The 27,088-nt window shown below is 27.1% G+C and overlaps 1 protein-coding gene across 7 annotated transcripts in view; it reads left to right on the forward strand.

The window, feature by feature from the left end:
- LOC136075565 (transcription factor RFX4-like) overlaps positions 1–20,833 on the forward strand; it is a 31,311-nt gene extending 10,478 nt beyond the window's left edge. For 2 of the 7 annotated variants that reach the window (XM_065789080.1, XM_065789083.1), the window contains exons 2-11: positions 4,928–5,003; positions 5,269–5,392; positions 5,746–5,919; positions 6,792–6,920; positions 7,191–7,268; positions 10,288–10,401; positions 10,518–10,632; positions 11,378–11,518; positions 11,641–11,735; positions 13,011–13,758. In XM_065789080.1, the coding sequence (XP_065645152.1) occupies positions 4,942–5,003; positions 5,269–5,392; positions 5,746–5,919; positions 6,792–6,920; positions 7,191–7,268; positions 10,288–10,401; positions 10,518–10,541 (705 nt within the window). In that variant the 5' untranslated portion in view covers positions 4,928–4,941 and the 3' untranslated portion in view covers positions 10,542–10,632; positions 11,378–11,518; positions 11,641–11,735; positions 13,011–13,758. Of the gene's footprint in view, positions 1–4,908; positions 5,004–5,268; positions 5,393–5,745; positions 5,920–6,791; positions 6,921–7,190; positions 7,269–10,287; positions 10,402–10,517; positions 10,633–11,377; positions 11,519–11,640; positions 11,736–12,384; positions 12,419–12,603; positions 12,664–13,010; positions 13,759–20,261; positions 20,468–20,599 lie in introns of those variants that run through there. The other 5 variants (XM_065789078.1, XM_065789082.1, XM_065789077.1 and 2 more) reach the window with 4 other exon arrangements.
- The last annotated feature ends 6,255 nt before the right edge of the window (positions 20,834–27,088 follow it).

The following is a 27,088-nucleotide window of genomic DNA, read 5'->3' on the forward strand; positions in this document are numbered from 1 at the left end:
TGCTAAGAATAAAAAAATAAATAATAATTATTAATGTTAAGAATAAGGGAAAATGCATAACTTTGCATAAAAAAGTGAATTAAAAGTAAACTATTATTTAATGTATGCATTAAATAATAAAAGTTTCATAGGAAGATAAATTGAAGTACACTTACTTATAAAAAAAATGCATATGTTTACCCGCCCCTCCCACAAACTTTAACATTTCTTCTTTACTTGATGACAGTAAAAAAATAACAAGCGCAGTAAATTTTACTGCGCAGTAAAATTTTACTGCGCAGTTAAATTTTACTGCGCAGTAAAATTACAACGTTAAAAATTTACTGCGCAGTAAAATTACAACGTTAAAAATTTACAGTAAAGTAAAATTTTAACGGAGTAAAATATTAACATGGCACCGGGACCAAAAGTTATTATCAATATTGTTGTTTTATTGTACATATAGAAAAATATATGGTTAATTAAAGCGAAAGCTAAGAAATCTGGTAAACATAAGAAAGTGATAATTTCATACGAACAATCCAAATGAATTCAAAGTCAAGGTAAATAGAGTTCTATCTACCTTGACATTGAATTCATTTGACCTTCTAGAAGGTTAAAGAAACATGTATCCAGTTGTTATCGAAGTAAAAGATGAATAATATACACGCATACAGAGCCAACCCACTCTCCAAAAATATGCACATAACGCTGCATATACAGTTATGTGACAAATTAAACGAAAAGAAATGGCTTTTCTAATTTTAGTTTAGTTCACTGGTCATAAAGTCTTTACTACATTAGGGTAACAGGGGTCATTAAGCCCCATATTTTCAATAACTTTTCTTTTCTCTATTTGAAATAAGTAAATAAATATTAAATTCAAACTGGAACTACTTTTTAGTTATAAAAAATACATATTTTTATATGTACAAAAGCTTTATCCAGCAAAATTACATCAAAACTTACAGTCATAAAGTGAAAAAAAAGCTGGAATTTATGTGCATTTACCAAACATCATAAGTCACTTCTCCTTGTCCTCTGTGAATACCACACTTTAGACATAATGTTGTCATCTTCATCACTGTTCCTATCATCTCAGACTTGAAGATTTCTTCTTTTTGTTGTGGTCTTTTTTCATGGAGCATTATCTTTTTTTGCTGCTTCTTCTCTCAGTCGCTTTAAACATTGATCACATGTTAGACTTTCTATGTATGGAAACCTGATGGTTCTAACCAACCTAGCATCCCCAGAAGTTTTTGCAAATCTGGGCTGCAGTTCTTTGAGATAAAAATCTTCATTAAATGACTTTTCTGAAAATGAAGTAGACAATAGTGTCTGTGGTCTTTCTGCAGTTGCTGAAGATATAAATGATGATTCTATTGATGGTGTTGCAGATGATTATGATGTTGACACCAATACACATAGCAGTGTTGTTGAGGCAAAACCATTGTGAGCACTCGTGCTGGAAAGTACTTTTAATAGTGCTTGGATTCTTAGTTAGCAGACAACTGCTTACATATGACAGAATTGTAGGCATCTGTCATTGTCTGGCTAGTTGCATAGATTTTCCCTCCTCCTTTCTTATTCTTTTTGTATGTCCGAACCATTCTGCTAAATAAAGGGGGCAATAAGCTCCATTATCAAAGCTATATTTAAAGAAAAAATTAAACTATTTCTAAAAATAAATAACTTTTCTTTTCAATTTAAACTATATCTGTGTAATTATTTATAAAATTAAAACATTAATTTTATTTTATCTGATCAATGTTATTTGATTGTTTTAATCATCTTTTTAAACAGTTGAGATTTACAGGGGGAATTAAGCCCCCTGATAATTGAAACATTTATTTTTATAAACTAATTAAACTAATTATTACCCAATAGAACCATATTTTTTTTAGAAATACTATCCATTTAAAATCCTAAATAGAAATTTAGTTTTAAAGTGAATTTTAGAGCTATTTATGAAGAGTCTCATTCATCCAACTGCCATTTTACTTTGCTAAGATTTCTACCTTCATTTTCTCTACAAATATTTTAGCTCGTTGATAACATACACAGATAGTTAAAAACTTATATGTACTTGTATTTGTGTGGAAAATATAAAAATTTCAAAGTAGAATAATTGTGTTTCAATAATTTTTTAAGTCAAAACAAATGAGCACATTTTTTATCAAGTTTGAAGGAAACTGGAAACTAGATGGAAAAACCACTCATCTATAAATTCTAATTAAAAATCAATGCTGTTGGTAAAAAACCTTAGAATGGTTATGAAAAATTTCCTTACTTGTTAGTCAGTCTCTACCATGCAGATTTTAATGCCCCTCTCTCTTAAAACAATAACACCAGCCATTTCTATTATATGAACAGAGGAAACGGGGCTTAATGCCCCATGGGGCCTAATACCCCCTGTTACTTTAGTTGATAAAATTATACAGACAAGAGTAATAAAATAATGGACAGTTTTTGTTTGTTTATGCTGAGTCTATTGATAAAGCCAATATTTCAGACAGTTTTATGCATCTGCAAGTTTTGCAAAACATTTACACATTTGTGTTATATAAAATTTTATTTTGTGCTACATGTATTTATTCATATTTAATTGAAAAATTTGATCTCCTGATAAAAGTCAAGTGACGAGAGAAAATAAACAAGCGTATAAATGTTGAAACATATCTTACAAAGTTCTGCATCAGTTAAATCTTCATTTTAAGTTACCAAGTTTTAAAAAATTAAAGAGAATAATGTCTATAATTAAAGAGATAATGTTCAAGCAATTTACATTCATTTGATCATCTTTCTGGTAGTCTACAGGTACGGTATGGTTTTTTTTTTATTATTAAAATATGCATTTTCAAAAAAAAAAAGGTTAATTTCATTTAATTAAAAAGTATTAGTCATCAACAGGCTAAAGTGATTTCAAAATGAACATTGATTGAAATTAGTCAGAAATCTATTCAAAAATGTCAAAATCAATTAAACCAATAAGTGATCAAAAATCCAGGACATAAGGTAAAATAATTTTGAACACATTTATCACATGAAAGCAATTGATAAAATGTTTCCGTTTTTCAAAATAAAGTTAACAATATTCATAGGTGAGCTCACTTAAATTTATTTCTGGTAATAATAAGTTTAAATTCAAAAAAATAATTATTATTTTGATTACATTGATTTTACTAAACATTGTATAATATTTAGAACATTCCTAAATAAAATTTATTTTTTCAAATCTTTTGCTCATTGAATTAATTGCAATGCACATAAAAAAATAAGTTCCTTGTTATGCTGTATGTGTAACCTGCTGTAAATAAAAATTAATTGAATAAATGATGTGGGTCTACAATAAGATGGTCATTGTTATCAAAGTTGCTTTTCTTTGTGTGAATTCAATTTGTTTCATTTACTTCAATTATTTTCTTTGCTTCTCAATTGCTTTTTTAAAACTTCCATCCTGACCAGCAGGCAACAGTGTTTATTTAGAAAAAGTCAATACATTCTTCAAAACATTATTGCAGTTTACTTTTTAATACAATATTTACTTTTAATAAAATTTTGTACCCAACAATTTGGCTTCAAAAAAACTTCAAATAAAACAGATTTTTGTGGTAACGCTTGGGCTTCTGTTTAATTGTTGTAACTAAATGAATATTAGTTTATCTATTATTCATTTAGTAATAATCTATAGTATTTTTTTTATAAATTAACTGTAGGAACTCAAAGGTCAAATAATTCAAATTTTTTTTATGAGTGTTGTCTTGTATTGCTAACAATTGCAATACATAAAACTCTTAATTTGTTTGTTTTTTTAGAGTTTCTTTCCATATATTTTTTTCTACAGTTTCTTTCCGTTTATGTTTTTTAATTTATGGATATGGTGATACCACATTTACCAGCTTCTCTTTATCATTGATAAATGATGAAACTTTTGATGATAAACTTTTGGATCTTTTAATGTTTATCTAATGGTGCATTCTCTTCAATCAAAAGTAAATATTACAACTTTTATATGATCTTTAACAAGATCTAATAAAACTTTTGATTTCCTTCAAAGTTTCATGTTATAATATTCAATTTATTAATATTCAAAAATACTTAATAATATTCAATAGATTTTTGACAATTATATAAATTTTTGCTTGATTTCATTTTTTTATTTGTTAGTTCATAAATATGGCAAATAGATGGGTTTAAATTTGAAGTGCACCATTGTTGAATAAATTTGAATGAAATATTATGAAAGTTGTACATTCATATCTTCATTTCAAAAAATGACAAAATTGTTAAGTATTATAACTTAGATTTTATTGTTACAATTATTACATTTCAAATTATTAACTTAAAGAAGGTTGTTTCAAATTCTAAACTTTGAAAAAACAGTCTAAAAATTATTATTTTTTAATCATTTAAAAAATTATTCATATTAAAATCATTATTAAAATTAAATTATTAATCAAATAATAAGTTAATAAAGAATATTTATCAATCATTTTAAAATTTTTAGGTATCGTATAAAAAACTTTATTTAAACTTTATTTAAAATTTAAAAAACTTCTAGTTGCTTCATTTTTGAAGCTAGTGAAAAAACTGCCCGTTTGAATTTATGTAAGATGTATTTGCACACAATAAATGTTAATTGCCAAACAACTGTGACAAATAAGGTTGCTGTGCGAAGAGATAATACTAGGAAATGTAGGGATTGTACTCATTACTTTTTGCCTGCAAAGAAAGGGTTCTTCCATTACAGTAAAAGTACTATATTTATATATATTTTAGATACATGAGAGAATTTAAAACCCAAATCAAAACAAAATTCTGTTCGCGCTAAGTTTTTTTAAAATTATTATTATGTATTGCTCTAGACTTGATGGATATTTTCCTGATAAGGATTTATGGCTAAATAATTTATTTAATTTTTATTTATAGATTTTCGTTTATTAAATAGATTAAAACAGTAGAATGGAAAATCCATGCAAAAATTTTACATTTAGTAAACTGCAATCACCGGTCACTACACAGTGGTATACCTTTATACATACTTTTTTTATGTCTATTAATATATATATATATATATATATATATATATATATATATATATATATATATATATATATATATATATATATATATACATATGTATATATATATATGAATTAATCATATATCCAAATATATGAATAATATATATATATATATATATATATATATATATATAAATACATATAGATATATATGTGTTATAGTTTATACCAAAGTGTCATAAGTTTTAACTTTTTGTTATTTAAGGCTGCATGAAAACTATGAAATGTTAGAGGGGGTATCTTTACCACGTATAGCTCTTTACAATCATTATTTAGACTTTTGTAACAGTACTAATATCACACCAGTTAATGCAGCTAGTTTTGGAAAGGTATCTTTTTCTCAATCTCTCTCTCATATATATACACATACATACATACATATATATATATATATATATATATATATATATATATATATATATATATATATATATATATATATATATATATATTATTATTATTATTATTACTATTATCATTATTTTTATTATTATTATTATTATTATTGTTTTAAAAAGTTTATAATTATACAATGAATAATAATCATTTAAAATTTTATATAACCTGGTATAATTATATTATTATATTATTAATAATAGTATTATAATATGAATATAACAGGTTTTGATAATGATGTTATTATTAGTTATACATTATAGAAAGTTATAAAGTTATATTATAGATAATCAGAAGTACATTTCCTGAGTTAAAAACACGACGATTGGGTACACGCGGAAAATCGAAGTATCATTATTTTGGAATATGCGTTAAAAAAACATCTGTATATTATGACCAAACTATTTCATTCAATCATTTGAAGGTTCAGTCTACTCTAACGGAAACATCAAAAAAAAATGTAATTTTTTAAAAATATTTATTATTATATTTATTAGAATAAACATTATTATTAAAAATAATAATGCTTATTCTAATTATTATAAAAATTGTTTTTAATTACAACCGCTATCACATATGCTTGTTAATGTTAACTAAATATTAACAAGAATGTGACTAGAAAAGTCTTATACTTACACGGTGGAGGGAATACAGAAATTTATTATAGAGAAAAGGTTCATTAATGTAAACACTGTTAGTAAACTGTCATTAAACTAAATACTGTATAGTTCTAAATTTTAACTCTAAAAACTGTATTAAATTAGGCAAAAATGAAAGGAGTGGATTGACTGTAATGATTGTCATTTAATGTACAACTTTCTATTTGAATTCTTCACCATTGAAGTTCATTTTCATAATTATGAAATAATTCATAATGATTAAAACAATATTATAAAAATAATTATTTATAAAAATTATATTTAATTATTTATTTTGCTTAGTTAAAAAACACAAGTTAATTTTTCAACTATATTTTTATAACATTAATGTAATATTACTAATAACACTTTTTTGTCTTAAATTCTTTTTTATTTTTATTTGATAGTCACTTTTACTTTCATTTTTTACTCTTTTATTTGTACTTGAAGTCTTTTTACAAGCAGTTTTTATTTATAAGATTTAGCAGATTTATATTTAAGTTATTAATGAGTTATAAATATGTTACTAATACATTATAAATATAAACATTTTAATACCACGTTATTTTATTCTGGTATTATTTTTTTGTTGCTAAAAAGGTACTATGACCAACATATTTCTTTTAAATGCCAAGTCTGTCAAAACCATTTAGAATACACATTATTTCACAATATTTTTATTTTATACTAACAGGATTCAAAGTCTGACATAATTGAACCATCAAGAGACCATGAAAATCTTTTATTATCCAATGGAGCTTTGTTACCACCATTTCCATCTTTTGATTCAGTTATTGTTGAAGACAATTCCACTCTTGATAAGGTAACTTTCAAAATTGATTAATACTTACATTGAATAGTTGCATACTTTATTATTACTTAAACTGTAAATGATATTAATAAAGTTGTAATTGTTGTTAAGTTATAAAATTATATCTGAGGTAAATATAACTTTCCTTATCTCAGTTTTAAACTTTGTTAAGTATTAAAAATGATCATCTTGACTATAATTTTTTTCTGCTATAGAGTTATAGACTTTATTTAAAGTCAGTAAAATTAATACTTAAAGTTAAAACAATCAATCAAATTATAGGTAAAAACTCTTCTGATCATGTACAGAGCTCACTGTCAAAGAATTTTGGATACAATATTCAGAGCTAATTTTGCAGAGGTAAAATATTTTTTAGTTATTGAAAAGGAAATTGAATAAGCAAATAGAATCCACCACAATTTCCTCCATAGCCTTCTCTATTTTGAGCTATTAAGGAAGACTCTATGGAAATAAGTCTCTATGGAAGTCAAATTTGTAATTAGGTTTGCGATGCCAATGTTTATTTAAAAAAAAATTGTTTTCCTCTCAATAAATTTTTGAAACACAAGTTAAGTCATAGCCATCTATTTCTTATTCTTTTTTGTTTTTGTTTTGTTTTCGTTTTTATCAAAGGAAGACGTTGATTTTTTTGAAGAAAAGTCTCGCAAGTTAGCCTCTATTTTCCTCATAAAAAGTGAAACGTTAAAAGCTGTAATAGAACTTCTTTATTTTAGTATAAAATACAATTAGTGCAAATTTTAATCATGTTTTGTTTAAATTGAATTAAGCTATTTAAAATAACCTTATTAATCAAAAGCCTATTTTAGGCTTTAATGTGTTTTTTTAAAGTAAGATTGTTTAAGTTTAGATTATGTCCAAGGAGATTTTACTTTTCTAGATAGAAGTGTTTTTTGTTGTTGTTTTTTATTTTGCTGTTTTGTGAAGAGTAATTAAAAGTCATTGTATTGAAACTTTGAAGTTGAGTGTAATTAAATTATACTCATAATATTTGCTTATTTACTTCTTGTTTTTTGTTTAGTTCAACTTTTTATATAAAAACTTTTTCAAGTTTTGATACTGTTTAAATTTTAAGTTTTTTAATTGACAGAAGTACTTAATTAACAGTACTTAATTGCCTTATTTGGGGTTTAAGTCAAGCATTTCAAACTTTTTTTAAATTCAATTAAAAGAAAAATTGCAAATATCTTTAAAATTGCAAATATCATAATGAATTAAATAAAAAACATTAAAGAACTACTTTAAAGTTTGTTAAAGTGGAACTCTAGGGTGTTCTTACTTTAACAAACTTTAAAGTAGTTTAAAGTGGTTTTCTGTTGTGTCTTAATTAGATTTAAAAGGCTTTCTAAATTGAAAGCCTTTTAAATCTAATTAAGACACAACAAAAAAAAAGTTGGTAGTTAAGGTTCTGTATTTAAAGAGCTAAACAAAATTCAAAATCAACAAATTATTCTGAAAGGTTCTAAATATTCATAATTAGGCACCAGCTGTTTCAATAAGCAATCTTTATTTTTTAAAACAACTGATCCCATTTTGTTATTTTTAAAAATGTCTTTCATGATATTTTATTGGTTTTCGGTTTTATATTTTGGCCCTTTAAATTTAACACCCAACTATCTATAACCCTACCAATCAATTTTCTTTTGAACAGCAACCAATCAATTTTATTTTGAACAGCTGGCCAATCAATATTTTTTGAACAACTGCCCAATCAATTTGATTTTGAACAGCTGACCAATCAATTTTCTTTTGAACAGCCCACCAATCAATTTTCTTTTGAACAGCCCACCAATCAATTTTATTTTGAACAGCCCACCAATCAAGTTTCTTTTGAACAGCCCACCAATCAATTTTTTTTTGAACAGCCAAAAGTAGTAGAAGCAGCAATAATCAAATAATCACCTGATGAAAGATTTTAAAACTTTTTTATGTTTGGAACCTGATGAAAGATTTTAAAACTTTTTTATGTTTGGAACCTGATGAAAGATTTTAAAACTTTTTTATGTTTGGAACCTGATGAAAGATTTTAAAACTTTTTTATGTTTGGAAGGATCTTAAAAAATACTTTTTTTAAGATCCTTCCAAAAAAGAATAATTAAATTTGAGTAGATCAACAGGATTCAACAGTTAAACTATTTTTTATGAAACAATTAAAATCAAGAGCATTTGAAATATTGAAAATTATTATTTGATTATTGAAACTTAATGAAATAAGTTCCAATACTTGTGGGTTCCAATACTTTTGTACTGAAGGCAAAAGTCTTCTACCTGTTCCATTTACCTAGCCCCATTGATGTCATTTGCATATTTTATAAGAATCAATAAAAAAAAATTTTTTTTTCGACATTTTATAATAATATTGATTAACAACTTTTACAAACTATACTACAATGCCATTGAAAATTAAATTTCAATGTGTGGATGTCGGTGATGGTAAAAGAGAAATTATAGTTTTAAAAATAAGGCGGAATTTAGGTATGTAATAATGAACTTTTTAAAAAAATACATTTAAATCTTTGTTTCAAGTTTTCAATGGTTAGTATCAAGTCATCAATGGTTAGTACCGTTTCAAAAGATAAAATGTTATGTTACAAGTGAACTGGAAAAACAATTCTTTCAGTTAATAAAGACACCATGTCAAAGTGATATTCAGTTTTATATGTGCATTATGGGGAATTTTTTTTCCAATAAGCTCATGTGAGGAGTTATATTGAAAATACTATCAGATATTTTGATCTATTAAAATATTAGGTTAATAACAGCATTGTGAATTTTCAGATTTTTTTTTTTAAAGTTGACAATAATAATATTAACCAAACATTATATTGCTTTGAATATATTTCAAAGAAAGTTTAGAAAATGTGTTGTAAGGCAGGTTAGCATCATTTAAAATGTTTTTTAAACGAAGAAGAGTCGATTATTCTTAATGAAGAAATTTCTACGTAACCAAAACTTTTTATTTATTTTGGTAGTTTTAAATCAATATTAATGGAAAAAGAAACAAGTGATCAAAAAACTTTAATTCTTTTGTAAAAGATAGTTATCAGGTAGTTATCAGTTGTTATTAATTTGTCAATCAAAAAGTATTTTTGGTTGGTTTATTTATTAAAATATCTCAGAAATTAAGGACCTTTTTTTTTATAGGGGAATTTTGTAACACAAATGTGTTACAAAATTCTAAAATATTTCAGCATTAAAATAAAGTTGCTAATTAAAGTTTGGCCCACTTACTAGATAGTCAGTCATCACGTGATCTACAAAAAAAAAGTAAATCACGTAATCAGATCAATGTAGATCAAGTGAATACATTTACTTGATCTACGTCTTTTTACATCTAGTAAAAATTGTTTTATTGGTTTAGGTACAGAATATTTTGATCCATTTTTGGCACGGAATGCCGCCATATATTGCTGTTGTTCTATCTAATAAAAATGTGATTGAATTGATCAAATGCTGCGATGTCATTCTTTACAATGTCTTCATTTAATTATGTTTTTTTTATTTATTATTTTTACTTTTATTAACAATTTTAAATAATACTGAAAAAAGGGTAATAGAATAATTGTTTTTAATTTAATAATTTTTTTGCAGCCATTGCCATCCAGTCTCAGTTAAGCGATACAACATTTTGCAAAACAATTACCAATATATTTAGAAGTGGCATTGTACCATCTCCCTCACGATCTGCAAATTAAAAAAATATCTGGTAAAGATGAATTTTGTTTAAATATTTTGATCTTTAGTTATTATTTATATTCTCGTGTCAGTTAAATGTAATAGAAAGACCTAGTTTCTAATATGAAACAATTGCAATGTTTTTACTAACGCAAAATACATTCTAAGTAGAGGCGTGTATAAATTAAATGATTTCCTTAGGAAATGATTTACTGAGGAAATCATTTCAAGTTGCTACATTAAAAGTTTTCTTTTTATTACGTCATTAACAGAATATAAATTCTAGATGTAAAAATTAATTTATTAAACTGAAAACCATAAAAGTCTCTTAAACAAATAGTTTAGTGAAAATACCTGCAATATACAAAGCAATTCGCTTCTAACAAAGATTACTTTGTTATTTTTTGGCAAACTTGTTTGAATATTTAAATTTAATGTAAATTTATTAGAAGAATTCAATTTTGTTTGAAAGTACAGGTAGTTAGCAATCATTTTCTATATTGTTAAATACATAACGATCATATGAAGTTTAATTCAGCGTGCATTTATTGAAAAATAATTAAAAAAAACAATGTTTGCTTAATACTGTTAGCACATCGTTTTAATTATTGCATGCTTTATGTCAGTAGCGTTTTGTACCTACTGTGACGATAGGCGCATACGGTAATGTTGGATGTCTAGAACAGAGTTAGGCGCAACCGTGATCCACTTAAAACTATTTTTTTAAAAGTTTGATTTATTAAAAATGTCCAGTAATTACAAATGTTTATTTTTAGTTGCAAATATTTTTACACAATCTTTACTTCGTCAGACATCTCTTTCTCGTCTGGCGCAAGCTTCAAAAACTGTTCTCCACAACAACGAACATCTTTCCCAAATGATTGCTGATATTCGAACAATAAAAAGCGACGATATTTGTAAATATGTTGTATTTATTTCTCGAAAAAAATGTGCATGTGTAAACTGATTTCACCTAAGATTAACTTATAATCACTTTTTATCTCATTTAACATTTAATTTAAAAATTTTTCTTAATTAGTGTTTAGTGAATTTGACAATTTATTTGAAAGACAAGCTACAATAGAAGAGTATACTTTCTGGATCTCATCGGTTGTGTCAAGATACGTTACCAAAGTATGCGTTTTTTTTATTCACATTTTTAATATTCAAAACAATGTTTTCGATTTGTTATCATTATCGATTTGTTTACACTAATTTTACTGTTACTAAATTTCTTTTTAATAAATTCAAAATACTCAACCTATTTCAACTTTATATCATGTTCTTATATTTATGTTCAAAGTAGATAATAAAATGGCACCCATTTTATTTAACTCAATTTTTGAAAAAATAAATCATTTATGCCCAACAAGATATTCAAATAACAATTATATTCAACCAGAAGCATATTATTATGCTACTAAGTTCTCGATTGCAATCAGAGGACCTAAATTATGGAACACGTTATTGGATAATGAGTTAAAAAAAATTCCTTCCCTTGATCAATTTAAAAATAAAGTAAAAAATAAACTTTTGATAGTTGACAACGAACTATACTTCTTCTGAAACTTTTAAATAAGAGTAATCACTCGTTTTATTAACTTGTTATTTACTTTATTTTTGATCATATTTATTTTTGATTTTAACCTGAATCTTTACCTTTCTTTGATGTTCATGTTTTATCTCATTTTTATTTATTTTTAAATTCAAAATCTTAATAAATAAAAGTTTGAAAAAAAATAAAATTATATATAAAAAGTATTTTTTATATTTGCATTTATAGATGTATTTTATGCATATATTACATTGTGATAACGGTAATACTTTTTTTTTGTTATTTATATTCTTGTTTTGAAGGGGCTTGGCGATAAGACTGAATTTGTCTTCTTCTTGCCCCAGCCGTGTATATACAATTTGTAAAAGTCTAATTTTGTAAAAAAGTTTTTTATGGCTAAATACATACACATTTCTTATGGCTAAATACATTACACATTTCTTTTAGGAAGAGTATTTATAGAATAAAGAATTTAGAAAATCGAAACTTTTTAATATTACTAAAACAGTAAGTTATGGTAAAAGTAAACAAAAAAGTTGTTTTATAACAATTAATACTGTAAAATATAATTTATAGTAATAAATAATTACATTTAATTAGTTTGTATAATAATATATACTAATTACATTTAATTAGTGACATTAATAACTATCATTACAAAATTAAAAAAGTAATTATAAAAGATTTTTGGTACCTATAAAAAAAATGACTTCTGCATTCGTAAAACGCCATAATGACTTATATTTTCGTAAAACCCAAGTAAAATGCAAACAACCTGAAATACTAGTGCAACTTATAGTAGAAACTAACAAAGTGCTATTGATATTTTCGTAATAAAAATATATAATTTGTAGGCATGATGCTAAACGCTCTTTAAAATCGGATGGTAACGATGAAAAAGTTAATTACAGAGTCGGTAACTGTGTCAACGGCACCAACAGTTTACAAATCAACATCGCTTCCATACAAAGATTGTTGGCTAGGGGACCATACATCGTGTTTACAACATGCAATTCGAGTTGGATTGAAAAAAAAAACAATTTATTCAACGGGTTACTGAAGGGTTCAACCAACAATTAAAAAGGTTCAACCTACTTAAATTGAGTAGTTTAATTAGTTAATCATTCAATTTTTTAAATTGTAGATATTCACGTTTGATTTTTCCAATTTACAACATTAAAATTTAACAATAACACCACTCCTGCTCAAAAGTATCAAATGTTGCAATACTTATAATACAGAAAATCGAACGCAGTTTGAAACATGTTTAACAGCGCCACCATTTTGACGCAAAAATACAAACACCCAAGATTCAACACCCCAAAAGTTAATGGCTAATGTCTAAGTACATCTAAGTTGCTAAATAACATATATTACATCTAAGGTGCTAAGTAACATCTATTACATCCTAGGTGCTTGAGAAACTAAAGCTAGACGATTGGTCAAAAAGAATATGTAATTAAGAAACGCAAGATTGACTTTAGTGACCCTTCAAATAAAACCTTGCAAGTTAAACATTAAAAAAAATTTTTTGTTGTTGTTAAGTCTTCTAGTTGTAAGTATTCAATTATTGGTTAAAAATTTTTATTTTTTTACCAAAAACGAAATTTGTGAAGTGTTTTATTGCGTAAAAAAATGCCGCGGACTTCCTACTGATTTCAATGTAACCAAGGCGATACTTATTAAAGGCCTTTCCGTCGCGAATCTATGTTTTTGACTGGGGGCGGACAATGTTACGTAAAGTTTAGTCTTATAGTTTCGATTTGAGAGCAGTTGATAGTCACAAAATGGTTAAAAAATGCTGTATTCCTGGATGTAGAGGAAACTACGACACTAAAAATAAAGTACCAGTTTATAGGCTTCCCTCGAATGAAGAAGAACAAAACCGTTGGCTAAATTCAATTCCAAGAAGTAATTTTCCAAATAAGCCAGATACTGTTGTCTGTGAAAGACATTTTCCAGAAAATTTTTTAAAAGCTCGTGTCAATGGGAAAGATAGACCAATCGAACCTCCTTCAATTTTTCCTAATATTCCATCAAGTGTTATACCAACTCAACTTTTAAAACCAAGGTCCACTACTAAAGTGTTGTCTTCTATCAGAAATGAAAAGCTTGATGAGTTGTCACAATATTTAAAAAGTGATTTGTTTATGTTCATTTCTTTATGTGAAGATATTAAAAATCATAAATTTGTTTGTCCTGTAATAACTTTTGTTATAAATGAAGTTTTGCACATCCAATCAAATTCCTTTTATGTTAACTGTATACCTATGTTTGCTGTTCATATCTCAAGCAATTTTAAATTTGAAAGTTTTCATGCTGGTGTACGTTGCTTTATTTCTTCATTATCTAAAAACCATGGCTTACTATATAACAGGCCTTGCCAACGCGCGGCTTGCGTAAAAAACTGGAGGCAAGATTAAAAATATTACTCTGCAGTAGTTTACATTTTCAGTTAGGTGATTTTCACATGAATATAATATTTGTATGATATATCTACTAAAAGTAACTTATAAAAAGTGAAAAGATGAATTGATAATTCTTTCTTTTTTTAATTTTGTTTATAACTAACATTGTAATATAACTAACGAATAACATTTATAAAAATTTTAAATTAACTTAAATGTACCTAAAACTAATTATGTTTGAACAATTTAGTATACAAAGATTTATATTTTGCTATAATTTAATATTAGCATTTACGACAAAACTTATTATTGGGTTTTTTAAGTATTAAAAATAAATTTTTGAGAAAAAAGAGATAAAATCTTTAGAGAATAAAAGTAAATACAAGCTTTTTAGATATTTTACTAAACACTATTTTACAGTTTTTGTTAAAAACGTTGCAAAAATTTTACTTTGTGCTGAGTTTTATCAACTTCTGCTTTGGCTCCTTGTGGGAACGAGGTGAATAGAGTCGACAATAATTATTAAATAAAATATTTGTCATTGTTAATCCATGATGTCTTTGCATACTTAATGAATAAAATTCTGATAGCATCATAAGGAGGTTACACAGTGATGACGGACAAGTGTCATTATATACTTCATAAAAAAGAATGTAACAGTAAGTTGCCCATTGACAGACTTTGTCACCAGGAATTGTTAAACCTCCTCGATTTATGTCCTTTACAAAATTTCCATACACTTCATAGAAATAAAAGGTGTCATCTGGATTTTCATCTTCACAAATAATGTACCCAGCAATATAAACTAATGACATTTCAATACCAACAGTCAATGAATCACAAAGAGCAGGTAAATGGTCAATAACGTTGCAAATACCCTCACTTGGTAAAAATTTACATTTTGGACAAGAGTGATCTGAACCTAGATTAGCTAACACATCTGAACTTTTCTCAAACTTTAATAGCAACTTTGTACAGTATATAGTTATTTTTTCAAGAACTTGTAGAACGGAAATAAAATAAGTTCCTCCTGAGCCTTGTCTTAATTTTCCAAAGAGCTTTTCTAATGGATCTGTTGTAAAGTTGCCTAATAATATACGCCTGATGAGTTGTATCTAAAAGATATTTTGACAACTGAACCAAACCATAACAGGTCTTAGCTAAACAATTAGCAGTGTCTCTTGTTAGTAACTTGACTCTTTTTCCTTTTTCTGTTTTTTTCATTTGTATTGCAAAATCACCAATTGCAGAAAGTTTGCTTAAATTGTCATCATTAGCAGAAGCAATAGCAGCTAGAATCTTTCAAACAAATGTCTGCATATGGACTGTGAACATTACAAATTTTCCAAAATTCAACAACTTTAGGGATGAAAATAATCGTCTCTTCATTTTCATGCAGGTCTGGATCACTTTTTAATGTGACAATGTTTCATCGCAAAACACTTGCAGATAAGTGATAACTTTTTGTCTTTCAATGTTTTTCGTTTCAAGCTTGTACAAATTAATAACATCAACCCACCGTGCTATTTTTTTTTCTCCATTAATATAAAATTCAAGTTCTTGAGTTTTTTCTGTGATCCAGTTATTACGTATACTTTTTAATAAATGAACATAATCAAATAAAAGAAAATATTGTCTTTAGTACACCATGCTTCTTTTTTTTCAAAAAAGTTATAAAACTTCTGATTGACTCTGTTACCATCACAGACAATAGCAACAACATTGCCCCCATTATTTTTAGTTGCATCAAAAATGAGGGTTGTCTGTTCAAAAAGAAACTCAGCATCAAGTTCTCGGACTGGTAACATTTTGTAAAGAAATTTTGGTCCATTAAACAATGTTACAACCAAAAAGCTCAGTACTGTGTTTGCTAAGAGATGAGGTTTGTTTACTGATTTACCAAATACTATGCCACCATGATACTGCAACATTGGTTTAACATAAACCTTATCAAGAAGTTAAATGCAGGTTTTTTGTCTATCATCTCTAAGATTAGAAAAAATTTGTCTGATATAGGTGGTATCATCTAAAGATTTACATTTAAATGTAATTCTTCCTAAATTACATAAACTTGGAAGTTCAAAATCTTCTCTGATGCAATTGTAGGCTGATCGTGAAAGAGAAAAATACTCAAATGCTCGCACAATTGTTTCAATTGGATACTTTTTTTCCCCAATACATGTTTTATTCATTGACAAAATTTGTTGATATACATCTTCTTTTTTCGGTGTTATTTCACAACAATTTAAAAATCTTAATGCTTCTTGGATATGAGGAATTTGTTCAGAATATAAACTCGGTTAGATGATAAAGTCATAACACTAATTTTAACTCCACAATGAAATGCTTCAAAAGTGAGATCTTTATATATGCAAAGAAGAAATCTAGCAATAGCGCTTTCCTTTAAAAAGTCTAAAGGCTAAATATATATTATATCATTGCATAAATAATAAATAATAGCTAAATTAAATTCATTAGTTTTTAACTTTTCATATAAAACAATAATACTTTCTATTTTTTCTTGTGAATTAAGTATTGCTAACTCGTCCTCTTCTTGCCTGCGAACACTATTAAGACTATTTGATGTTTTTCTAAGTGGCATGGGTACAATAGGAACTAAGCTTGGCTTTATACAACCAAATACTGACGGAGCATCACGAGGTCTCAGCTTTCCATAATCAGTAACAGTTGAATAATTTTTTTTGGCCAATGTCTTTCACATACTACGGTGTTAAAAGTATCAGGAACATTATCTCTTGGTATTATAACAATCTAACGTTTTCGTTCTTCACTGTTTCTTGGAAGTCTAAATGTTTTAACTCTATTCTGAGGATTATAATTGCCATTGCAATTTGTTACACAACATCGACGAACCATTTTTTAAATACTAAATTAAATCCTTTGCTTAATCCTTCACCTCTCAACTAACTCTTTTTTTTAATTTAGAAGTTAGTTAAAATGATTACGGGTGTTATTGTAAATTTTATGCAAATATTAAATTTATGCATATATATATATATATCCAACTTAAATTAATTTTATTAAACAAAATTTTAAATGAAAATTACTTTGTTAATGTTATAATAATTATTTATTAATGTTTTATAATTATTATTGTTACAAAAAAAACCACCCCCGTATTTATTTTGTTAAACTGCTTGTTAGTTTTTCAAACATAAAACTATCTTGCCTCCAGTTTTTACGCAAGCCGCACGTTGGCAAGGCCTGTTATATAGTAAGCCATGCTAAAAACCATATTACCACTCTTGATTGTTGGTCAAGAGTGGAAGAAACAACTCGCTATCTGAACAACATTGAAGTTGATCATCAAAGATTGATATTACAAGATCATATTGCATCTATGAATGCATCAGAAGTAGGTAAAAAAATTTATAATATAGAAACAATCATCAGATCGTATTCTTATTTTTCAACATCTCGAAGTCTATACAATCAGTTAAGAAAAGATTTAAACTTCCAAGTGTAAAAACGGGACGATAGGACGAAGAATGTAATAGGACGAAGAATGTTTCAGATAATTATTTTATCAGCACTCTATATTCAAATATAGAGGAGAATCAGAGAAATTGTATAATATTGGTAGATGAGGTTTATGTAAAGTCTCTTCTTCTCTACCATGGTGGTTCGCTATTTGGAAAAGCTGAAAATAATCCTAAGTTGTTAGCAAATACTGTTTTGGGTATCATGGTTGAATGTTTAAAAGGTGGACCATCTTTTTTGTGCAAAATGATACCTGTCTGTCATTTGGATGCTTCTTTTTTGTTTGAGCAAGTATGCTATGTTATTAATTTAATCAAGTCTAGCAATGTAAAAGTTATTTCAGTTATTTGTGATGGAAATCAACCAAATCAAGCTTTTTTTAATTTATTTGAGAGAGTTGAAGAAAAACCTTGGTTAACAAAATGTGGGATTTTTCTACTTTTTGATCAGAAATAACTGGATAACAGAAAAAACACAGGAATTGCATTTTGAAAAAAATCAAAAAATGACTGCTAAATGGAGTGACCTTAAATGTTTATTTGATTTTGAGAAAGATCAGCTAATTAAACTATCTAGACTAAATTTTGTAGCTATACATCCAAAACCCTTTGAAAGACAAAATGTATCACACTGTTTAAAAGTGTTTTGTGATGAAACTATAGCTGCTCTCAAAACTTATTCAAAAGTTATCTACCCTTGTAATATGAATGAGACCATTTGTTTTTTAGAAAAAGTTACTAAATTCTGGAAAATAGTTAGTGTAAAAGAAATTTACGATGATACTCGATTTTTAGATTCTCGTAAAAGAGTTATTTCGGAAGAACTTGACATAAATTTGCAATATTTACTTGATTTCGGAGATATGGCTCTTAAAATGAGTGGTAAACAAGGGTGTAGAATAAAATCCTTAACTAGAGATACAAGTACTTCAATTTGGCATACTTGTTATGGCTTAGTAGAGATGTGTAAATATTTGTTAAAAAACAATTTCATTTATGTTATGTTAGGATAGTTTTCAACAGATTATATTGAAAAAGCATTCAGTAAGTTTAGACAAGGTTCAGGCGGAACATATTTTATAACTGTTCAAAATGTTGTCAAAAAATTAAAAATTGAAAAAGCTAAACTTTTATTGGAACTAAAAGTTGATGTTTCAGATTACACTACTGATATTGAACATTTATGTCAAAAATGTGACTATTTTAGAAGTAAAGAATCTTGTGATATAATTAATCAATTGCCTGAACTAGAAGCACCTTTGTCCCTGAGTACAAAAATGACTCTGTTTTATATTGCAGGCTATGTTACAAGAAAAGACGATGTCAGTGAAAATGAATTGTTGACTGACACTGCATTTTATTTTCAGTTGTATGGAGACTACACAAAAACTATGGACAGAGGTGGATTAAGTGTACCTCTGGATTGCTGTGTCCAGTGGGATTTTTTTTGTTACATTATTTTTGAAATTGAGAAAAAAAAGACATGCAGAAAGTCGTTGTGCAATATATTTATGATGATATCAGATATTTATAACTTGAACATGCTAAAGAAACATGGTGTTATATTGTCAAACATATTTCTTAAAAATTATTGTTTCTTTATTTCACCTAAGTCCTCTAAGGAACCTGCATTAAAGGTTTTAAAATTATCTGTAAAGCATTAAAAAATATTGCTATGTACATTTTTCATAACATTTTCTAATATTTAATGATTATTTTAATAGCTTTTTTTGCATTATTTTTAAGGTTGTTTATTTTTCTTTTGTGATTTCGTTTTTATATAAAATTCATTCATTATTCTGAAAAATGTAGTTTTTCATTATTTTTTTTTGTTTTATTAAAATTTTATGATATTTAATAAACACTGCATTAGACACTTTGTGCATTGGAACAGTTCCTTTTAAATTTAATAAATTAACTGAAATTAATGTAGCTCGCTTATTTTTTCAGCCGTTTTTTTATATTTTCCGTAGCATTGTCTGCCCCCAATCAAAAATACGGATTCGCGACGGGAAGGCCTGTAATAAGTATTGCCATGACTTCAACATAACTTGTATGAAAACTAATTCTCTTGATAATTACAAGTATGTCTTTATATTCTATACAAATACGTCTAAATACATATACAATTATTTACTTGTAACTCAAATCGATAGTTAGCTTTAAAACAAACATTAACTACCATTACACTTTGTAGGTAAATAGAGTTTGAGCTTGAGATTTGTAAGATTTAAAAAACCAAGATGTTAATGAGAAGTTCATGCAAATAAACTTAAAAAGAACTAATGATGCACAACTATGTCAGTTTTTGTCCATTTGACGAAGAAAATTGTCAAATTAGTGCCCCATCCATCAAAGGTAGAAGCGATTGTGACTGCAAACTTGCTAATAATGATTATGACGGTATTATAAGTTATTTCAATCAGAGATAATAAAACTAGTGTACTTGTATTTTTAATGTGTACATAAACTTCTTTTAGCATTGTTTTATTTTTAATTTTTTTGCAATATAGCATAACTTACGCTATTTTTTAGGTCTCACGCTCAAAAGACTAAAAGTATGTCATAAGATAGAGTATATTCTGAGGTGGAACACTCCTCGTCTGAGGTGGTACCCTAAAGACCATTTGGTGATTTGACATGGAATGACCCATGTTCAATTTTACAGTAAATTGTTGCTGTAAATTTTACAACAACTGTGTAATTTCTGATGTTCAACACATTTGAAAATTTTTTTTTTTTAATATTATTTGTTTATTTAGTTTTAAACTATCTCATCTTGTTATAAAAATTGTTAACATATATAATATATGTTAATATTTATATGTTATGCTATATATTAAATAGCATTTAAAAATACAATTTGTGACTATTGCCAACAATTAGCAACATTACAATGATCAATATATAAAACGTAACCATAAAAAAAAATTGAACATGTAACTTTTGTCAATAATTTGTAACACACATTAAAATGAGCAAAAAATCTTAATTGTTTGATCCACTTAAACAATTTCAAAGTTAAATAGGGTAATAAATGGAGTAAAGCGTAATGGCTAATAAGATCAGAGGGCAATAGGATCAATTTTAGAATAGTCTAAACTAAAGCACTTAACGCAGTTATGTAAAAAAGAAAATCAGGGAGTAATTTAATACATTTCTAGGATTTACAGCTATTTTATATCCATTAATAATTTGATTTTTAATATCGTTTAAATGTTATGCCGTTTTTTAAGGCAGTTTTTAGTTTTGTTCAAAGTTTATGAAAAAATTTGCTGAAACCAGGGCTTTTAAGTGTTTAATTAAAAAGTAGGGGAAAGGCGCCTATGTTGGCATAGCGCCTATGATGGCATACCGGTCATATTTCCATTAAAATTGGTTTTGGTAAAAAAATGATTAGACCTACATGACTATACTGACTTTACATTAGTTTTAGTGAAAAAACGTCCCTTGTGCACAAGTATTGTTTTTATAATCAACAAAAATCGATTTTGGGATGTGCTGTTGTAGTTTTATTTCCTTCATATATTTAAGATTGTGATTTTACTATTAACTGTGCAGAAATGAAATTTTCATGCATTTTATATTCAAGTTTTGTGCATTTAGTGGAATAGTTACTTTAATTTTATCTTTTGAACAAAGCAGACACAGCTTGTTTTAATGAAAATGATGACTTTTACCCATGATGGCATACTGACGAGTTGGGGGTGTTGAAATATTGACAAGTTGGGAAAACCTTATTTTTTTATAAGAAAAACTTATTTTTAAGTAAAGTTAAAAGAAAGCGATACTCCAAAATTTTTTTTTGGTCCAAAATATACGTAAAACGCAATATATCCTATGCGCATGCGCAAAATTTTACAATGCTGGTGTGTAGCATGAAATGGTAAATTAGGATGGTTTCGAGTAATTTCTGGCTTTTCCGAGGGAAGACTCTAAGGTTAAATGAAATCATTAAGTTACCCTCGATCCTAACTAGCCCCATCCTCCCCTATGCCATCATAGGAGCAGTGGTTGCCTATGATGGCATACTTGTGCTTTTTTTTACAATAAGAATAACTTATAAAAAAAATAAAACTGATGAAAACTCCCAGGGTAATTATTGTTCTAGATGTAACAAGGAATGTATCCATATCAAAACTTTTATCATTGGTCTTCAGGATACTGAATAATGAAGCTTCAAAGTTAAGTATGCCATCATAGGCACCAATAATTTTTAAATAAAATATTTTTATTTAAAAGGTCTTTTAAATAAAATATTTTTATTTAAAAGACCTTTTTGGCCCCCTCCATGGCGTATGACAAACCGGCCCCTTGTACTTTTTTATGTTTACCAAATTCTGCATGAGTAATATTTTTACATTAAAAAATAATTTGAATGTCTTTTTTTTTTTTAAGGTAAAAATCTCTGATCCGTCTAATAAAGGCTTACACATTTTAAACATATATCTTTAAAATTAGCTTACACAAAAAACATTTTGAATTACTAGCAACAGTAAGAGTTATATGAGATACTTGTATCTATTTTTTTAAATTTTAGTTTAATTAGAGTATAAAATTTTTATATAAAATTAAATTGCTCTTATTGCCCTCCCTGACAAGTAAATAATGACAAAACTCTCTAATGAATTTAAATCAGTCATAAATTTTATACTATCTAAAAAAAAAGTTATAGCTAAATTGAAAACTGCTTTTTTTTGTTTAAATAAAGCGTGTACACGAAATAAATGTGAAAATAGAAAAACAACTAAAAAAAAGTACTCCTTAATTTTTATTTCGAACCAAGTAACAATTTTAATACAATAATATAAGAAGATCAAACATTAAAAAAAAATAATTAATTATTCCTGTGGGAATCTAATAAAATTTTGAGCTTTTGCTTTAGTGGTACCCATAAGCTTGCGCACAGAATAAGAATCAAAACTATTTGATGCTTTTTTAAATAATATTTTTATATCTTTAATGTTTCTGCAAAGCTTTTTTATTTTTTTCATTTTTATTTTAATAATAGCTCAGTACTTTTCAACTCTCAATTCTGTGAAGTTTGGAGGATTTTCTGTTTTAGGCACAAATTTCACTTTACTCTTTTTATACCATTCCATAGCTAGTTCTATCGAGTGGCTGTAACTTCAATGTGCAATGGAGTGGAAAACTTAACATGATAATTCCATTTGTTGTTGAATAGTCTAGTGCAATCAATGATAAGTGCGAAAAGTGATTGTAACCAGTAGCAAAACTAGATGCTCCTTTGAAGGCCGTGCGTTCTTTGCAAAATGATTAAAAAATTTACAAAATCTTTCTTCATCCAATCATATGGATTTGCGTCTCCATCACTGCCAGGTGGTGCAGAAGTTAAAAAATAAGCTGTTGATGTGTTAAGCATATTGACCACTCTGTACTCTAATTAATTTTACTGGTACTGTTGATACATGACGCTGGCCTTCAAGAGATGAACTGCGTTATGGTAAGAAACGAAGGTAAAACTCACTTCTACTGATTGTGAAACCATTCATTTTCAACTGTTCGGTCAGTTGGTCTAACATTTTGATGCTTCTATATATATCCTTATTTCGTTTTTCATGTGATGCTGATCCACGCATAGCAGTATTCACAAGAGTTTCAAATAGTAAAGGCTAATTTTGTTGAACCTTGGCCTATCAGGCTTGTCTCTGACATTCAGAGTTATGCGTAGTTCTGGATTATTTTCAAACGATGAAATGAGTTTTCTTTTCTTCAGCTCTCTTGCTTTTTTTACTCTTATCTGGTTTGCTTTCTTTTTATTCAACTGCTCTAAATAGTCTTTTTTCTTTATCTTTTCTTTCAATTCAGCATCTTGTTCGTATAAAAAGCATTGGACATTTTTGTCGCTTGTACGAACCGACTAAATCAGAACTCAGAACTTCATTCTGTGTCTGCAATTGCAGTTGGGCTGGGGCAATTCTATATTTCTGAGTGGGCAGTACTAAGTTCAGGTTCGAATTTATCACGAACAATATTGGTATCTTTTTTATCAAACTGCAAATTCGAAGTCGGAAGATTTTTGTTATGCACATTTATAGTTGAAGGTTTATTAGTAGATAACGTTTGTTCAGCCCGAAATGTTGGGAGTGTTCCTTTTTTTGCTTGTGGAAAGAGCGTTTAGTTCTTGCAACCAATGATCCGCTTTGATTTGTAAACTTTATCAACTTTTATTTCATTTTAATTCTGAATCAGTTCTACTTGAAAAGCCTTTGTGCTCATTGTAGGATATGCTAAAACGTGCACGTCAAAAATACGCTGGTATATTTTATTTTTATCCATAATCCGGAAGTTCATTCTATGAAAAGAATTTATCGACACTTACAAAACAGAAGCGTCTAAAAATTATTTGAGAAAAAAATTTTAAAAAGTGGTCGAGAAATATTAAATAAATATGTTTAAACAGCTACTTGTAAATACTTTTTTATATTCAATTGATATGTTAGATTGTTTAAAGGCAAATTTATGTGAATTTCTTTTACGTAAATTTTTGTAAATACTTAACGCTTGAGTGAATCAATGAGATTTAATAGACTCTCTAAGAAAAGATCTCATTGTATTTATTTAGAATTTTGTTTTAAAAGTAAATTATATATATATATATATATATATATATATATATATATATATATATATATATATATATATATATATATATATATATATATATATATATATATAGTTTTTAATATAAAAAAATAGTTCTATTTAATACATACTTTTATTAGTAGATATGAATCTACTAAAAAAATGAGGTGGGGGGGGGGGGTGAACTCTTAAAAAATACCGACTGGTTCCTTACTAAAAAAAAAAAAAAAAGGGCCTTGTGAGAATTCACCCAACTGAATTGTGTCAAATACCCGACTAGCCGACTAAATTCGTAAAAAAACCGACTATAACTTAAAGAACTGAGTGTGGTACTAAATTAATTCTTAAGAACAATCTAAATAAGAGAAATGGATTTTGCTATTAACTAAAACTAGGGTTTCCGTTTAACCGTTAACCGAAAACCGCAGTTTTTGTCAAAACCGATATAAATGAAAACCGTCGGTTTTAAAAAACGGTTTTAGCGATTTTTTTGTATAATGTTTTTTAATGTTTATTTATTATAGAGAAGTATAAAAAAACAAATTCAAAAGTAATTAAATTTTCATTTTATTATTTTGATGGAAAGCTTAACACATCTTTTCATTTTTAAAATTATTCAAGTATTCTTAAAAAAAGTTCGAATAACGAAAAAAACACGCAAATATATTTGAATATAAAGTCTCAAGTATAAATTTAACTTTTTATGGTTTAATATGACAATTGAAATAACATTATGGGTCGTTCATAAATTACGTCATGCTATAAGCCGGGGTAGGATGGTTTGTTGGTTTTTTGACGACTTGTACAAAACTTGCTTCTTAAGTGTTTGGATTTTTTTTTTTTTTTTTTTTTTAATTTATTTTTTAGGTGCGTTTTTTGTGACGAGGGAGGGGGGGGGGAAAGGAGGTCAAAAACGGTCAAAAATTGCTTGACGTAATTTATGGACGACCCCTTAAATCAAAAAAACACGAGTTTTCTTTTGAAAAGTGGTCCAAATGCCTATGGAAATTCCATGGTTTCTTCATGGATGGTAAAACTATGGAATTTCCTTGGGTATTTGGAATGAATTTTTCATGGAAAATCTATGGATTTTTAATGAAACGTGTTCCAAATACCCATAGAAATTCCATTGTTTTTCCATGGGTTTTTTTCATAGATTTTCCATGAAAATTTTCCGTATGGGTAGGGGTGGTAAACGGTTAATTGATTAATAAAAATTAATTGTTGATCGATTAATTAACAAACAATTAATCGATTAATTTTGTTGCTTTAAAATTCTATAATTGTTATAGTTTAATTTTTATTAACACTTTGCTGTTATAATAACAAAATAGCATTTTTAAGAGTTGTTTTTATAACAATGAGGCAAGTTGAAATAGTTGAGTAAATGAATTTTCTTAAAATTTCAGGGATATCTTTAAATCTTTTCATAAGAAAAACCTGAAAATTTGAGACCATAATTCAAAGCGGTTTAAAAGTTATTGGGGTTTGAAGTTTCAGGAAACGTTGACTTTTTCAAAGTTTTCCATGTTTTGATGTACCAACTTCATGCAGTTAAAAATCTTGTTTGAAATGCGAGGAAGTGCTGAGTTTATATAAACGAATATAATATCAAGTTTTATTTATTAAGGAAAAAAATTGAGTTTGTAAAATATCTGCAACATACTTTTTCCGTTACCAAAAACTACCACAGGGGCGTTCAATAACGCAAGTTCAGTTCATTTTGAGCACCAAGTCTCTAATTAATCAAGACTAATATTAGTACATTATAAGTTTTTAAGAAAAAAAATCTGTGTTTTATTACTGTAAATACAGTCGCACTAATTTTAAACTCAATCTTAGTCTGAAAATAATGTCTCAAAACCACACCTGCTTTAAAAAAGATAAAATTTAGGCTAATTTTGAGAAGCAAATAACCGATTCTTTTATTTATAACAATAGCCCACCATTTGTAAAAATTAGGGGTGCATCGATGCATCGGCATCGGCCTGCCGATGCATCGACCATTTAGCCAATGCATCGGCATCGGCCTTAATAACTATCGGCCGATGCCGATTGTTTCGAGTACTTTTTAAATTTTATTTAATTATACAACTTATGGATCCAAACTATGCAAAAAGTTCAAAATCAAGAAATGCAAATTTAAAAAATATAAACATAAAGTATAACATATTTTAAGCATAATAGAACAAATTGTGTAATGTTAGAAAGAAATATAAATTTTCATAATGTTATGAAAATTCATAAAAATATGTTATATAAAGCTGTGAATCTATTTTTTTGTTTCCATTTCTCCAAAAAATTGCCTATTCGCATGCACAAAAGCTAGATGTTCTCCATGTTCTGCAGTTAGTCGGGACTGTGTCAATTCATAAATATTTCCCCCAGTACTAAACAATCTTATGCTGAACACAGAAG

The sequence above is a fragment of the Hydra vulgaris genome, chromosome 01 (genome assembly GCF_038396675.1).
Source record: "Hydra vulgaris chromosome 01, alternate assembly HydraT2T_AEP".
NCBI classification, from domain to species: Eukaryota; Metazoa; Cnidaria; class Hydrozoa; order Anthoathecata; family Hydridae; genus Hydra; species Hydra vulgaris.